The sequence below is a fragment of the Micropterus salmoides genome, unplaced genomic scaffold (assembly GCF_014851395.1).
Source record: "Micropterus salmoides isolate LMB-PRFRI ecotype aquatic unplaced genomic scaffold, ASM1485139v1 Ms_hic_scaffold_5, whole genome shotgun sequence".
NCBI classification, from domain to species: domain Eukaryota; kingdom Metazoa; phylum Chordata; class Actinopteri; order Centrarchiformes; family Centrarchidae; genus Micropterus; species Micropterus salmoides.
The window spans coordinates 13,737,409-13,753,082 of NW_024044237.1; the positions used below are offsets into that span (position 1 = coordinate 13,737,409).

Sequence of the window (15,674 nt, forward strand, 5' to 3'; positions counted from 1 at the left end):
AAATAAAGCTTCCAATATTGGTACATGTATCAATTTGAAGCACACAATGCGAAAAAAAGGAACACAGATGGTCGCAAACAATATTTATAAATATAATCAAAAATGTGTCAGTTAGATACCTTTTACTGCAAAAAGTGAGAGCCATCTTTCTTGTGTGTTGTTATCTTGTTATCTTGTGTTTTAAGTCCAACATAATTAATTTGGGTATTTGTTTTCAAAATGTTTCACCGATTTCCCAGGAGGAAACCAGACACATTTACAATGAGACCTAACAGTTTGAATACATAATCGCAGGGGTTCAACCAAAAACATGTTCTATCAATGAAATCTTTTAACACAGACATTCTTTCCTTACATGAAAAATAAATATAAGTACTAATTATATATGAAGGGTAAAGGCATTCTAGGAACTTTGTTGAGTGAGGCAGCTTTTACCAAGACCAATTGGTTGTCTTGGTTCATGATGGACTGGTGCCTGACGTCAGGGATAATTCAGCAAAGGAAGTGTATACGCCAAAGTGGTTTGAAAATTAAGTTCTTGATTTTTGTGGGTGAAGTCAGTGGTGAAACTCGTGTGTTTTTGTTCTATTATATAAGTCACCTAAGCGCAGACAATAGGTTGAATTATATCATGGGATTGCATGTTACTCACTTGCAGCAAAGCATATATGTACATATGTAAGCAGCTCATTATAAATAAGAAGTGTAACTATGATCCTGTGGTCACCTTGTTTTTTTCTTATTTTTCTGTGTTTGCTTGTGTGTTTGTCTCATATTATTGATTGTAAATAATATCTCCCTTTTATTTCTTCTAATTTCCGTGCTCACAAACACATTAAAGTAATATTTTGCATCATATGTAATTTGTGAGGTTCAGTTATAAGCTGATATTCACTGTCATTTAAAATCACATTAAATGCGTGATTGCAAATTACATTCGGTGCCAATATACTCTCACTGTAGTCCCCATGTTTATGTGATTTCCCATTAAGAGTTTACCGGTAAAGCTAGCTACTAGTTAAGTTGGCCTACCATGTCATGTCTTGACGTTCGTTCTACAGCCTCGTGATATTGGTAAACCTAACATGACGTTGCGGTCTCGTGTTTGACAGGCATTAACTTTGACCAATAGAAAACAGAGCTTTTTCCTGCTAGTCCAATAGATTTAATAGGATTTCCTACAGAGGCGGTCTTTCTGAGAAACAGTGCGTAGCGGGTTAGGTTGTTAGAAAGTTAATGGCTGGGGGAAAGAGATCCTCCTCAACCCTCGCTTCGGGAGAGTTTCTGGATTCCCTGAAGTAAAATAACGCAAATATACTAAAGGAAAGAGACTGGACGGACGTTTAAGTCAACAACTAGCTCGCTAACATACGTATCGTGAACATAAGTATGCAGGATGCAGTAGCCGGGACGGCAATGCTGACGGACGGCTTCGAGGACGAGATTGACTCGGTGACTCCTCGCTCCCCAGTGGCAGGGATGGGGGTAGGAGCGACACCAGGAGGAGTCGGACTAGGGGGCATTGGGATTGGTGTAGGTGGAAAGAAAGTACGTTTATACGGTGAACCAGGTGGGCCTGCTGCAGAAAGACTGGATTTCAAACTAGCGGCCGCGGCCGTCCTCTCATCGGGTCCAGGATCCGGCAGCGACGAAGACGAGGTTTCAGAGGTAGCTACGCTAAGCTAAGCTAGTTAGCTAAGCCTAACGAGAGAGCTAGGCAACATTCCTCTCCTAGCGCGAGCTGGCTGCTAGCTAGCGCTTTAGCTCGCAGTTGGCAACCACCCCCTCCCAGGCCGCTGAAATTACGTAAAATAAACCAGCACTTTAAGCTAATAACACCTCTTTCCAGTTCAGATGCTTATGGAGTGTTGTGATGTCGACAATGTTTGGTGAGACACAAGCAGTAGTTCACGCTGAGCGGCTGAAATGTTTTATTTATGCAGCGCAGGCTGTGACCACGGCCTAGTTCGGGTGGAAGCGAAGACGGCCTCGCTCGGTGCTGTCGTCTCGCAACACACATCACAAGTTTGCAGCTCTTCCAACAGCTTTCCAGCCACGGCAAATGGAAGATGTCCGTAAACCCACGGACGTACACGGCCAGCTAACTATCTGTCGTGTCGTAGTTGTGGTGCAATTACGTCACTTTTCCAAATAATGTAAATTAACTTCGATCGTACCTCAGCTAACTTTTTGACACGTTTACATCAAGCTGAACTACCCGAATTTCCAACCGTCGGTGTTGACAAATAAACGTCTAGTTTTTTCTCTCTGTCGGTTTAGATAGCTCACAACACTTTGTCAACTTGTTTTGCGTTGTCACAATTGAGAGCAGCTAGAGTTCATGTTGAGAGGTGTCCAACTTTCCATGTGCTGGCAGTCACACACAGGGACAGGTGTAAAAGCAGCTCCTCTTAAGCTAAACATACTTTAGACATGTTTTATATTTGCTCATAGGGAAATGCCATCCAAGTGTGACAAACCTACCTCTTTTTGGAGAGGGGTTTTGACAAAATAATCAATAGGTTACCATTCAGACCTAATGCCATGTCACAACAAAACTAATTTTATGTGAGCTGTCAGTTTAAAGATATTAATGCTTCTCAGCCATACTATTGTGTAATTGAGCTTACTATATTGTAAGATTGCAGCAGACAGGAGTGGAACTTTCCAGACTGCTAGATGGCAAAATATTATTTGCACAAAGCTATCAAATGTCTGTTTAATGTCATTTTCATGGTAATGTAATATTCATTGTCATCTCAAAGGTGATGCAATATTTACAGACACACTAACATCAAGGAGTTATGGCGGTGGAGAGATTTGGCACTGCTGAGCAATGTACATTACCTGTTGAGCTGTCTGTATTACACTTAACTAATATCTGACCAAAGGGCTGTCTCTCTAAAACAAGCTGCAGCCATGGTAGTTAGGCAGGTAGGGATGTCAGCTGATATCAATGTCAATTTAGCCTGGCTGTTTCTGTCTGAGCATCAGCTGGGCAGTAGTATCAAGTTTGACAATCACATCTCTGGCCCCTGTGTTGAGTTTCTCCACTCGTCCAGCCTGTTATAAAACCTTGAACGTGAGTGTTTGTTGTGGTGTTTTACTCCAGTGGAGAACTCGCTGCTCTGGGCAGTAGCTAAAATCTGAGCCCCAGGATTAAGCAGATGCCATTCCAGGCCTATCCAGCTCTGTGGATACCAACACTCTGGGAACTGTAGTTCATTAATAGTGAAGACTGATGTCCATTGTTGATTATAAAGGCTCCCGTAGAACTACATCCCCCATGGGTTGTTGTGCTCTGCGTTCCCATCGTATAGCTGAATTCCTCCACATTGCTGAATGCTGACAGTCTCCCAACATTTGCGCTCTGTGCCAGGCCCTAAAATCCTGCTGCAGCATATGGATGGAGATAGACAGAGATTGTTACTTTTGTCAAAGGTTGTTTTGCAAACTGTTGAACTGTTGACAGTAATTTCTATGTTATTTGAAATCTTATTTAGTTTCAAATCACACCTTCTAGCTAGGTTGCGAGTTAGTTGTAATGTTTGTCGTATTTGTCATTCTCACTGTAGCTAATGTGTATATACCTGATCTACTGTACAGGATAAATGATTGACTTAAACAATTCTTAAGACAGTACAATATTTGGTACACTTTAATTAAGTCACTTGTGTGTGTGGAATTGTGTGAATCAGTCATTGGTATATGTAACATATTGATGTTTTTTGTCTCACTAATACTGTAAATAGGGGGCAATAGATGCCCCTATTGATAGATGAAAACCCTTTTCCCATAACAAAGTTTAATGTAATCAGTAAGTGTTGTTTAAATTAAGAGCTCTAATCTGTCTGTCTTAATTTGGCCTCTGTATAGACCACTAGATGAGGCTAGCATTGAGATTAATTCCATCTGTGTAATAAAATAAGTCCTAAGTGATTTCCACAACTACCTATGGAAGAACTAGGAAGTTACTCTGAGGATACAGTGTCCACTTTAGATATAAACAAGTCCAACCACTACATTTTCAAACACAGTAATTGAACCAGCTTTTACTTTGAAAATGACCAAATATATACAAGTTAGATTTTTGGATTGTGTTTGTGTTATATTGTTTTAGTAAAGTTTATTATTTTGACTCACTTGGGATTTTTATTTATTTTGAAAAAATAAAATGTTTGTAATACAGACTTTAATACATTATAGCCGGCAGGGCCAGAGCTCAGGTATGAGACTGTGGCGCTGTACTTGGGCAGCTGACTCTCAGCTGAATCTCTCCAAGTGTACAGGGGTTTTAATTCCTGGCCGTAGTACTTCCTGTGCTTTGACTCTTATCCCTGTGCTCCTTTTGTTTTCCCTCTGTTGAAAGAAACCATTGATGTCCAAATGATGTCATTTCTCATGAGTTAATCTATGTGTATTATTTCACAAAAACTGGTCAAAGTCTCTGACCAGAAGCTAACATCAAAATAGCTGTCAAAGGGCGAATGCTTCTTCTTATGCACTGCTGTCTGTACCTCTTCCAGGTGGAGTCATTCATTTTGGACCAGGAGGACCTGGATAACCCCATCATGAAGACCGCGTCAGAGTTGCTTTTGTCCAGCGCCACAGATGGAGTCGATTTGAGGACGGTTGATCCAGAGACACAGGCCCGACTTGAAGCTCTACTGGAAGCTGCTGGTATGACTTGCTTTGTGTCAACTTACTTCATCTTAAGACTTGACATGTTCATTTGTAGTTGACCAGAACCTCACTGGCCACAGCTATTGTGCTCCAATCAGTCTTAATTTGTGCTCTAACAAACCGTGATAAAGATAAAACCACATCTTTCTGCCCCCCATACCTTTCAAATTCCAAATAAAGTTGAGGGCTCTTAGTTTGTATACAGCCTAAGGCTGAAACGGCAATAAAGAGAACCTGCCGGTTCTGCAAGTGTCATATCAACATGTAGTTTGAAAGTGATTTGGATAAATTAGTTTGAGAACTTGTAATCTAGGTGTCAGTAGGTCTGTGTAGATTAATTCATTAGTGCTAGGTGTCCTGGCCTCGTTTGGGCTTATGAACATTACCAGGCAGATTAACGCTGCAACCCGCTTGAGCCTCCACAGCATGCAGAGAGCCCGTGTTGAATGGCTAATGGCTAATCTCATTCTATTGCCCTTTCTCCCTGACTAGTCGGAACAGAATAGGTGGCGACCTACACTATCTGTTTGCCTAAGATGTGTTACAGCTCTGCATCATAATAATACCTTTAATGGTTTCTGCCATTGATTTGTGAGGTGTCCTATATTGTTTTTGTGTAGTATTAGCAGAGAAAAGAGTCTCAGGTGTAGTGTTTGTGGCAGGAAAATGTGGACAACCTCTCTTGATTCCCTGAATGAACAAAGTAGCCAAATACCAGGCTGCCATCACAGAAGATTCCAAGCCTCTGGTGATGTTTGATGGATTGGAGACTTCAAGCAGTTGTTTATTGCAAAGTAGTTGCAACCAGATATGTTTAATACTTTGAGGTTAATTTCCTAACTATAAATGAACAATACCCACATTGTTAATCTAATGTGGATGTAAACACCTTCAAATTAAAGCTGAATTATGGCACTTTAACCTCATAGTTATTGTGTCATTGTTTAATTTCCAATCCACTGGTCTCTGGTACAGAGCCAAAATAACTAAAAAGTGACATTGTCCTGCTGCTTACTTCCGGTTGCTGAACTTTTTTTTTTTCTCGTGGGGGATGAAGCGAGGCTGTCCAAACCTAGCACAAAAGCTGACTCTCCTCTTGACGGATATATTAAAACAATTGTATAACAGGTCATCATAGGAAATATTACAGGAAACCATTAAAGGAAGGGTGTAATGTTTAATACTAACTTTACATTAAGAAAATGTATAATGATATTCACCTGTCAAGACATAATTTTGTAAATTAAACCAGCTCTTCTGGTTTTAATCTGGGCCAAGTTTAGGCAAAGTGTACTGTGCAGCTGTTTTATATACAGTAAATATCGGATTGGGTGTCATTCAGCAAATGGTCAATATTGTGATGTGGTTAAAATCCTTGACAGTTCTTTGAATAATGTCTATTAAGCAATTGCCTTGTTGTTGGTTAGGGGTTTCTGTTTCATTTATCAAGGCTGTTGGAAAGAGACTATTAATGCTCAGCAAACCTAAATTCAACAACATACATGGATTATAAATGAAAGCTACTGATACTGCTAACCATACTTGGCTGACCTTGGCCTGGTCTCTTATATTCTGTAGTTAATAAAGCTGTAATGTAATGAGAGAAAATTTTCTAAAATGGCAGTACAGTGCACAAAAGACAACTGTAAAACTTAGTCAACATGAACTACAAAATATTTGAATCTGAAAAGGGACAAAACAATGCTGAATAGTGTAGTTGTCTGTTACACTCTGTGACCACTTTATTAGGTACAACAGCTCTGCCATAGATTTTTATCTTCACAAAGTGTATAATGTTTTGTTATAGTTGACGTTAAATTTGTAAATTCAATGATATGTTTATTACTGAGGTCACTGACAGTGTCAAAAAACCTGAATACTATAGGCATCATACAAGTAGACTTTATGGCTCAACAGTTGAATTACAGGAGTTTAAATTGTACAGGTATACTTTAGATAATGGCTACTCAGTAGTACATAGGGGTACAGTGTTTTAGCATATAATGACAGTTACTTGGTCATTGTGCACTTTTAGACTTAACATTTCTCTCAGACGGCTGAATACGCAGAGGCCTGTGTCACCCATAAACTGTATAAAAGAAGTGGATGTAGTCATCGTGACGTCAACCGTTCATTGTGGACTTCCGTTTTGAAGCCTCGAGTTTGGCCGAGAGAGGGCACTGCCATGTTGAGTTTTTTGCAACCAGGAAGTACCTGGTGGAGACGGTGGCGAAAACGGGCGTTTGTGGAGCTAGTTAGCTTGCTTAGCTAGGTGCATCTGTAGTTCACAAAGTGTTTTCACAAGTCATTTCAACAGGGCTGACAACGTTGTCTAGCGAACAGCAGTATTAAAACTAAATGTACTCACTAGAGAAAGTGAACAGCCGACACTCATAATAAACCTTTTCAACAGCGCTGGTTAAATTTACACAGTGCCTTGGGTACGAGTTACTCTAGCCTGATTGACAGGTCACCATGGTAATGACTTGTCAATCACAGATAATTCCGCGCTGAAGCGTACTCTGTTTTATGGTCTATTTTCCTCTAAATGGGACCATCATTTTCTAAATGAACATCATGTTGTATTGAAGACCTGAAACTAGCGATTGAGATCATAAACTCATTAGGAAAGTGTTTACTGAGGTAATAAATTAGATGAGAAGTAGGGTCATTTTGCCATTATTTCTAATGGAGCCGGACTTCTTTTTGCAACCAGAAGAGTCGCCCCCTGCTAGCTGTGCAATAGTAATCAGGTTTATGGGACTTGCGCATTGGAGTCATGTCTCAGACCGGAAGCTTCCCGCTGGGGGTCACCTGATTGATTATTTTTTATTTTTTTGTGACAATGCAGTGTTCGTGTTGCTTTCTGCAGCAACTGGGTGTGCATACATGTGAAAATGGGCTTTTACCCGCAAGTTATTTTCTCTGTAATAATCAGTCTTACTTCCATCATAGTTTGTGTTCCCTGCTGAACTTCACCATTTGCGTCTTTATTGTGGTGGTGTGTGTGTGTGTGTGTGTGTGTGTGTGTGTGTGTGTGTGTGTGTGTAAAGAGAAGAAAAGAAAGAGATGAGATAAGTGTGACAGAAATTGGCATCAAGTTCTGACAGCTAGGGCAGTTATTGGTTGGTTATTGTTGGTCTAAAGTGCTCTACCAGTGCATGCACGAGGAATACACATACATGCCATGAGCATCGGGGCAACATAATACACATTTCTGCTGACTGTAGAAAGCTGCAGAACATATCAACAGTTGTTGGTTCTGACGCAATGAAATGAAAAGTGTGTAATTTCACATATGACATTGGGCCGTTATTTTCACCATATCTCTGAACAAATAGTTTGGGAAGCTAGAGCAGAAAATAAATTAGCAACACCCAAAGATCAGTCTACCGGGGAGGAACTACAACCATTAGATTTGGGGAAAGTAATTTGGTTGGTTCTGATGCTCTCCACAGTGATTTTACATTTATGCACAACATGTTTTGGGCATCACCCCTTAAAACCCTGTTAATGACCTCAGAATCATTACAGATATGATTGTTCATGTTTGCCTTTTGTGTCCTAATTTTACAGCTTTTGACATTTATCAGTAGACATTAATATAAAAAAACAGGCAACATGAGAAACCTCCTCCCTTCTGAGGTGCATTTTATTTGCACATTAAAATCCAAAAAGAAAAGTCTCCTCATTACCTTAAAAGGACTTGTTTGTATCACAAATTAGCTTTACTAACGTCAGCTCCTTCAGTCACCAGCGTCCTTTCTTTTCCTAACAACCACTTTTTCAGAAAATAAATTAGGATGAACCAGTCTGTACAGGACAGAGCTGTATGCTAACCAAGTTTGTACCTGATGTTCTCAACATTGGATAAGTAGGTAGTAATAATACAACTACCAGTTACTTTATATAAATTGAGCTAATGTTAAGTTACATAGAGCCATAAAACGCTATACTGCACAGTCTGAAGGGGCTAGCGCAAACAGGCTTCACTTTTCCAGCAGTTGGGGAAACGACAAACTTTTCTTGGTCTAACTTACACACCGTAACCAACACATACATTTACAGCCAGAATATTTTTCTCCGTTCACGTTGACCCTCACTTTCTGCGACTCGGACAATCAAACACTCGCTATGCAACTCCTGATTTGGTGTTACGCTGCTGTTATTGCAGCACCTGTCACGTAGATGTCCTTAGAAAAATGAGGAGAGGAAGCCAGCCAAGCGATGAGTGTTACCGTGCTAGCAATGCACGAGAGACACTTGAATTTACAACACAGGGCAGGTTTAATTTATTAATAGGGGTGTAACGAGATTTCTCGTCGGGTTAAAATCCGTCTCATGAGAGTCATGCATTAATTTTCTCACACAGTGAAAAACAAATGTATAATTGATACGTTGACTCGCAGAACTAATCAACTCCGCCCAGCTGAGGCGAGACCGGCATATGTTGTGTGAGCAGGAAACCTGCTAAAACACAGGAGCTATTAAAGTCCAAGAGTTTATAACTGAATTAAAATGAATTAATTGATCATTGAGGTGAAAAGGTGTCACAATCACATTTAAAAAAGGTTGCTTCCCCAAACAAAAGACACAAAAGAGGAGGGAAGACTAAATCACAAAGTTGATCTACTGGAGAAACGTATCTGAAAGAAATACAGAATGCCTGAGAGCCTTACTGCATTATATCCACCCGAATTCTGTGTTTCCGTTATTATATTATATATCTCCACCATAAATTGGTGCAGAAAAATATAGCATAGCCTAAAAATATCCAGATATTATTTATAAGCCATATCGCCGAGCCCTACTCTGAACTGTAGTTGAACCGTAGAGCCTATAGTTAGCTGAAAAAGTGTGGCCTACATGTATCTGGTTAACATTCATCAGTTGACCTGCATATTTCTGCAGTGAAGTTGTGAGGCACTTCGTGTCTTTAACAAGGTGATGGGTTTTCGCTCACTGCCGACAACACAGGGCTTTCAAACGTCATGAACATCAGTGTTCACTGTAGTGATTATAATAAGCACTAGAAACTCATTAGCCAATGCTCACCAGCACTAACATTGCTACATCTTAATCAGAACACAACAAGTTCTCCCTTTTTTAAATGGTAGATAGATGTAAATAAAGTATTGCAAGCTTTATCTCAGACAAGGTGAGGTTGATATTGCAGTAATCGTAATCCAATTTACAGTGTGCGTGTTCACTTGCCACAACGATCATAGTGTGAACTGGATGCTAAGGGCTGTTTCTATATACAGATGACAGTTGGCTCCTATAGAATAGAAATGGCAAAAAAGGCAACAAATTCTCTCATTTTTGTCTAGCTAAAACAATATTTCTTAGAGGCTACTGTGTACATCTTTCCTGGATGTTAATCTGAAAATGAAACATCATGTCAATTGAAATAGATGTCAAATTGTGAAGACAACTACCGCCATAATTTAGTTGTTCACATTAATTGTGCTACCATGTGCATGTAAATGTATCGGTGTTGCCAGACACACTTTATTTTAGCACAACTTGATAGGATGACATGTTGTCTCAGTAAACATGTCAGAGTTTTAGGGGGAGCTGTGCAGGAGCAGGTGCTGATGGGTAAACACTGTACCTCCCTATGTGAACTTGATTCCATGGATGAAAACACCTTTGCTTTAGTAGGCCAAAAAAAACCCCCAGCTGGATTGATCATCAGAAAGTTAGTTTATAGATTGACAAGTTGATTGGTTAAAACAACTGCTTTTGTTCAGAAAATGTTGACTTGCTTGCAATTTTGTGTTCTCAAATGAACATTAGCTGAAATTCTAATTGGCTAACCTGAACAAAAATGTTTATTTCAGATTGAAGAGTTGGTGGTGCAGTGTGTTAAGGCAGCTCAGTGGTGAGCCAGTAACTTTCCGTTGAAACGCAACAAAAATAGTCACGACCTCAGTGAGAGCTCAATGTCCATTTTGCTCACGGAAGAAAGAGCCAAACCTAAATAGATGAAGATTACTTGTTTGTTTTCAGAAATGTACACATTGGCCTCCCAAAAAAGGGTCAGGAAAAAAAATGATCACCTCAGTTGGTTTCTTTATTTTCATCTGTGATATTTATAGTGTCAAACCCTGATGTATGTTCCCTCTGTTTTGGTTCAGTGAGATAAACATGATACAGTAAAACATTAATGACCAACTTCCTCGAACTCTTTGTTTCCCACTGCCTTGGGACTATTGCAAAATCCTTGTCTGAGCACCGTACTAAATTGGCCTAGTGGTCAGAAGGCAGGAGGACCACAAGGACTGGAGCGCACTTCTGCCTTGTTGATAGATTGGTTGAGGCCAAAAAGTTCTAGGCCAGCACTTCTTTTCTTCTTCTTGCTTAATTTTCACACATTGCCTTAAATGTTTGCTGCCTCACTCAACACAAATACTTGAATGGTTCCATTGGTTGGGAAATGGTCCGTGTTCTGTCATCTAAAAGATTTTTCAATTCAGGTCATTAGTCAAAACAGTGATTTTCCTTTTTTTTTTTTTTTTTTATGACAAACACATTTTTCTCTCATATGGCATTTTGTTTTTCTCCCAGCTGTGCTCTTCTCTTGCTGACCGCGGTCTCCAGTTTCTGTTTCTCTCACATTCACTGCCTCTTACCCATCTGTAATTCACACGGGATGAGACCTTTTTCTCTTCTACCATTAATAGACTGAACCTATGTCTACTAGGCAATAGAACTAACATCATTATTTATTTTAGTTCTGGTCACAGATCTGTCCTTGCCTGGACATTTCCATAGTAGCCCAGTGGACATTGTTTTGTAACTTACCATTTGACCCAGTCATTGGTAAAATTATAAGTAGGAATTATGGTTGGGGCGATTCATCGGTGTAATTGATTATGAAAATACGCCGATTTGCCTAACGTGCGTCGTTGCACCTGATCTAAGCAGGGATTCCCTCGGAGAAGAAGCTGCAGAAAAAGAAAAAACCCTCTTTTATGACCATCTGAAGTTTGTGAGTTTTTCAACAGTGACCCAAAAGTGTGGTGCTCTGTAAATTGGAAGTGGCTTTTCACAGCAGCAAAACTGCTGTACATGAACACTTGAAGCGAAATCATCGGAGCGCCTTGTCAAGACGGCACCGCAAATCCTTTTGACTTTTTGTCCCCACAGAAGCCTGATATATCAGCATTATCAACACGAGGAACATGTTTCTCTTAGTAGTTTTCTTCATTGCCCAATGTGAAAAGTAATTTCTGCACCGCTGTCGTCATTGTAACATAACGTTGCACCATGTGCCATCTTACATTTCGCCGTTTAATATTTTCTGTTTACTTCAATGGCCACGTATGAGTGAGAAAATGGACTGTTAGTTTGTCATAGATGGTATATTGAAAGTAGTGAAAAAGATAATTAAGCCATATTAACAAATGCTTGTGTGTGTGTGTGTGTTTTCTGTGTTTTCTCTGTGTGTGTGTGGTGTTTTATTTTTTTATTTTTTTCCCCCCTCTTGGTGTCTGCTGCTACTAACCCTGGATTGGATTGGCTGGATTGGCTGGACTGGACTTGCTTCTTCATCTGGTGTGGTTGTGCTCCCCTGTGGTTTGCCTTGCCCTTGCACCTTTGCCCTTTTGGTGTTCGGCAGGCATCGGTAAACTGTCCACTGCCGATGGTAAAGCTTTTGCAGACCCTGAGGTGCTACGGCGACTGACGTCATCTGTGAGTTGTGCCCTGGACGAAGCTGCAGCAGCCCTGACTCGTATGAGAGCTGAAAACACACTCAACGCCGGCCAAGCCGATAAGTATGTATCTCGCCCATACTGACACTGGCATATGCCAGTTTAACTTGTACACAGTTTCATGTAGTAATAAATTAATTAATATACCCCTAATAAAGTCTCTCTTCTGTCGAATTTGAGTTGGACTATACAGTATGTATGCATATGTGTGCGTGTTTGCTCCACGGAAGTGATGGTGTAATTGTGAGGCGTATGTGTGTTCACCTGTCACAGTGGCAGTAATTGTAGCAGTCTGGTTATTTTCAGCCGTAGTTTAGCGGAGGCGTGCTCAGATGGGGATGTCAACGCTGTGCGCAAATTACTGGATGAGGGACGGAGCGTCAACGAACACACGGAGGAAGGGGAGAGCCTGTTGTGCCTCGCCTGCTCGGCTGGCTACTATGAACTTGCACAGGTATGTGGGGAAAAAAAGGATTGGTTTGGGATGTGATTTAAGCACAATTGTGATGTACATGTTTGCAGTATGTAGTATTTGTACACTGAAGTAACATTTCTGCAAAGCAAATTAGGGCTGCAGCTAACGATGATTTTAGTATTCGAAGCTTCGATTCACACTACTTGACTGATCGGTGACAGGGGGTCACACACACTATAGGAGCTGACAACAGCTATGGCACCCGACGCTGGTTTCCAAACCACTCTTATCAAGAAGAAACGGGAAATGAGCGATCCTGCACAAGAAACAGCTGTTGTTTGTTACTATAAAGATGGCAATTATAAAGACAAAGAATATGGGTGAAAGGATGGATTAGTACACGCAGGTAGCAGGGATTGTCTGAGCTACAGAGAGAGCTGCAGGGGAGTTAATAGATGCAGCTCAGACACCCAGTTAACTCATGACTTTGAGGTTACAACTCTCGGCCGAAAAAGGAGAACAACAAACACACGTGTGTACATTTTCAGCTGAGAACTGCGTTCTAGCCTTCAACTCAACAATCAGTCATGATTTCAGTTAAATGCTAAAGTTGCTGTTACTGTTACCTTGTCTGTGGTCCGCTGGCAGAACACCGGGGCTTTTTGTTCAGCTGCCGTCGTGCTGTTGCCGAGGCGACAGAAGTTTAATTTTACGGTGGACGGGCGGTAACATTACAGAGTTGTTGTTTTCTTTAGCTTGAAATAATCACATACTTTGGACACTTTCTTTTTTGTCCCTCGCTATTTTCTCTCTCTTCCCCCACTTTGCAAAAAGCTCCATCATATTCATGTCGTGTTCACAGCGTAAACGCAATGTGCGACAGTAATAAATGTCCCTGCGAAACACTGTGTTGTACAGTTACATGGATTAAACGAAGCATCGATGCAAAGAATTTGTGTCTAAGCATTTTATGAATCGATTTTATCGATTTAATCGATGAATCGTTTCAGCCCTAAAGCAAATGTAAAATCATGATGGTATCACTGGTTGATTGTTGTGAGAAGATTTGCCATTGGTGACAAGCCTCCATCTGCGCTTCTTAACGTTATGGTTTCATCTTTCATCCATAGGTTTTGTTGGCCATGCATGCCAATGTGGAGGACCGGGGCATCAAGGGGGACATAACGCCGCTCATGGCTGCTGCCAGCGGAGGTTATGTTGACATAGTCAAACTACTTCTGGTCCACGGGGCAGATGTTAATGCACAATCGTCCACAGGTAAAGACCTCCTCATTTCTTTACAATTATGATTCCTTCCCTTTACTCTCTGTGTTGTACAGCCAGACTAATCTCTCTCTCTTGTCTTCCAGGCAACACAGCTTTGACGTACGCATGTGCCGGTGGCTTTGTGGATGTGGTAAAGGTGCTGCTGAAAGAGGGTGCTAACATTGAGGACCACAACGAGAACGGGCACACACCTCTCATGGAGGCGGCCAGTGCTGGCCATGTCGAGGTGGCCAGGGTACTCTTGGAGTATGGCGCTGGAATCAACACACACTCCAACGAGTTCAAAGAGAGTGCTCTCACACTCGCCTGCTACAAAGGTCAAAACTCAAACGCAGTGTCTGTCCTGTTGAATTGAATTCTTTAGTTTTTGTGCCATTAACATGATTTTTACTAATACTTTAACAGTGATAAAAGGTTTAGAAAATAAATGTTTGTTTGTTCTACGCAGGTCACCTGGATATGGTGCGTTTTCTGTTGGAGGCTGGAGCAGACCAGGAGCATAAAACAGATGAGATGCACACAGCACTGATGGAGGCGTGCATGGTGAGCATCTGACCCAAACCATTACCTAAGTGTTTTCTTTCCAGTGTCAGGCTACTTGTTCTGTATTTGTTTGTACATTAGTTTCAAATGTCTTTTGTTTAATGTTATGAAGAGTATGGTCTATAAGAAAAGTGCCCTGAGATAACCTCTGCTATGTTTCGGTCCTATATAAATTGAATAGAAACAAATAAAACATTTGTTTTAGTAAAATTGAGTTGATGACATTTTTAACTACTTTTTCAATAACAATTTCTTTTCCATCTTCCTCCCTCTGAAACATTTTAACTTGCTCTCTCAGCACAGTACACAGTCATGTACTAAGTGGGGGGGGAAAGAGTTTCACTAAATAAGCACAGGCTGATTTCAACCATCAGCTCTAGTTAAGAGTTTTATGGTGTTTTTCTTGTTGGGTAGTCCACTCACATGATTGCAGAAGGGATGTGCCTTTTTTTTTAAGTTAAATTGAACAAAAAATTATGGGAACATGGTTAGATTGGGTTATTCTTCCATAAACTGTGATGGACATTAACGATTACACTATGGTGAATGTAGCAGTACAGCAAGAAAAAGTATGGAAACAAAATATTGACTCATTAAGAGTCAACAGGAATTATTTTGTAATGTAATTATTGCACCCTGTTTTGAAAGTGAATTGTGACGAACCAAGACTCTGACTTTTGCAGTATTAGCTTAACTGAAAAGTGATCCCACATATATATTTATTCAGGTGCTTATCTCTACATTCTCTGTGTGTCTCGCTGTCCCAGGACGGCCATGTGGAGGTGGCACGGCTGCTGTTGGACAGCGGCGCGCAGGTCAACATGCCAGCCGATTCCTTCGAATCGCCTCTTACCCTCGCAGCCTGTGGAGGACACGTGGAGCTGGCAGCCTTGCTCATAGAGAGAGGAGCCAACTTAGAGGAGGTGTGTGAAGAGACAGGCCCCTAACTACCAACACAGGGAAAGGCCATAACATTCAGAAGAGGGTCCAGTTGTCCCTCTGGAGCGGTGTCTATAAATATGAATTTT

The 15,674-nt window shown here is 40.8% G+C and overlaps 1 protein-coding gene across 6 annotated transcripts in view; it reads left to right on the forward strand.

Annotated features, from left to right (window-relative positions):
• Window positions 1–1,213: 1,213 nt before the first annotated feature.
• ankhd1 (ankyrin repeat and KH domain containing 1) overlaps window positions 1,214–15,674 on the forward strand; it is a 29,651-nt gene continuing 15,190 nt past the window's right edge. For 2 of the 6 annotated variants that reach the window (XM_038699485.1, XM_038699486.1), the window contains exons 1-8: window positions 1,214–1,668; window positions 4,527–4,680; window positions 12,308–12,464; window positions 12,693–12,855; window positions 13,947–14,094; window positions 14,187–14,420; window positions 14,552–14,646; window positions 15,408–15,569. In XM_038699485.1, coding sequence (XP_038555413.1) covers window positions 1,390–1,668; window positions 4,527–4,680; window positions 12,308–12,464; window positions 12,693–12,855; window positions 13,947–14,094; window positions 14,187–14,420; window positions 14,552–14,646; window positions 15,408–15,569 — 1,392 coding nt within the window. In that variant the 5' untranslated portion in view covers window positions 1,214–1,389. The remainder of the gene's footprint in view (window positions 1,669–4,526; window positions 4,681–12,307; window positions 12,465–12,692; window positions 12,856–13,946; window positions 14,095–14,186; window positions 14,421–14,551; window positions 14,647–15,407; window positions 15,570–15,674) is intronic. The other 4 variants (XM_038699487.1, XM_038699488.1, XM_038699489.1 and 1 more) reach the window with 4 other exon arrangements.